This window comes from Nanorana parkeri, unplaced genomic scaffold (assembly GCF_000935625.1).
Source record: "Nanorana parkeri isolate BGI_ZX_2015 unplaced genomic scaffold, ASM93562v1 scaffold3665, whole genome shotgun sequence".
NCBI classification, from domain to species: domain Eukaryota; kingdom Metazoa; phylum Chordata; class Amphibia; order Anura; family Dicroglossidae; genus Nanorana; species Nanorana parkeri.
Window position 1 is genome coordinate 34,240 of NW_017309933.1, and position 871 is coordinate 35,110.

The window sequence follows — 871 nt, forward strand, 5'->3', positions numbered from 1 at the left end:
TCGCCAGCCACCCAGAGGAGGGGGTGAGGGGGACTCGCCAGCCGCCCGGGGGAGGGGGACTCCCCTATTACAAGGGCCGGCGGGGGGTACCGAGGACACTCCCCTATTACTAGGGCCACATCCTGTGGTGATGGAAAGGGATGACACGGTGGGACTCACCTTGCGGACATACGAGGCCGCGTCCTCCTCCGTGTACACCTCGGCACTGATGGCTCCGCGCCTCCTGCGGCCCTTCACCACGGGGTTCAGGGGTGGGGGAGGGGAGATCTCATCCTCGCGGGAGTCGGATCGGGAGCCGGATTTCTGCTGCTGGAGGCTCTGCTTGGCCTCCTCCTAGAGGGAGAAAAGGAAACATTGGGGTCAGAGACGTGTCACAGACTACCTGCACTCCTCCCACTTATTCCTCCAACAGGGAGCCCGAGTCCTCCTATACGGAGGCCGGTGTGATCCCCCAACAGGGAGCCCGAGTCTTCCTATACGGAGGCCGGTGTGATCCCCCAACATGGAGCCCGAGTCCTCCTATACGGAGGCCGGTGTGATCCCCCAACATGGAGCCCGAGTCCTCCTATACGGAGGCCGGTGTGATCCCCCAACATGGAGCCCGAGTCCTCCTATACGGAGGCCGGTGTGATCCCCCAACATGGAGCCCGAGTCCTCCTATACGGAGGCCGGTGTGATCCCCCAACATGGAGCCCGAGTCTTCCTATACGGAGGCCGGTGTGATCCCCCAACATGGAGCCCGAGTCTTCCTATACGGAGGCCGGTGTGATCCCCCAACATGGAGCCCGAGTCCTCCTATACGGAGGCCGGTGTGATCCCCCAACATGGAGCCCGAGTCCTCCTATACGGAGGCCGGTGTGATCCCCCAACA

At 63.3% G+C, this 871-nt stretch overlaps 1 protein-coding gene across 1 annotated transcript in view; it reads right to left on the minus strand.

The window, feature by feature from the left end:
* LOC108803387 (cAMP-dependent protein kinase type I-alpha regulatory subunit-like) overlaps positions 1-871 on the minus strand; it is a 10,423-nt gene that overhangs the window by 6,179 nt on the left and 3,373 nt on the right. Inside the window, exon 2 of the mRNA XM_018575230.1 lies at positions 160-333. Within this exon, the coding sequence (XP_018430732.1) occupies positions 160-333 (174 nt within the window). The remainder of the gene's footprint in view (positions 1-159; positions 334-871) is intronic.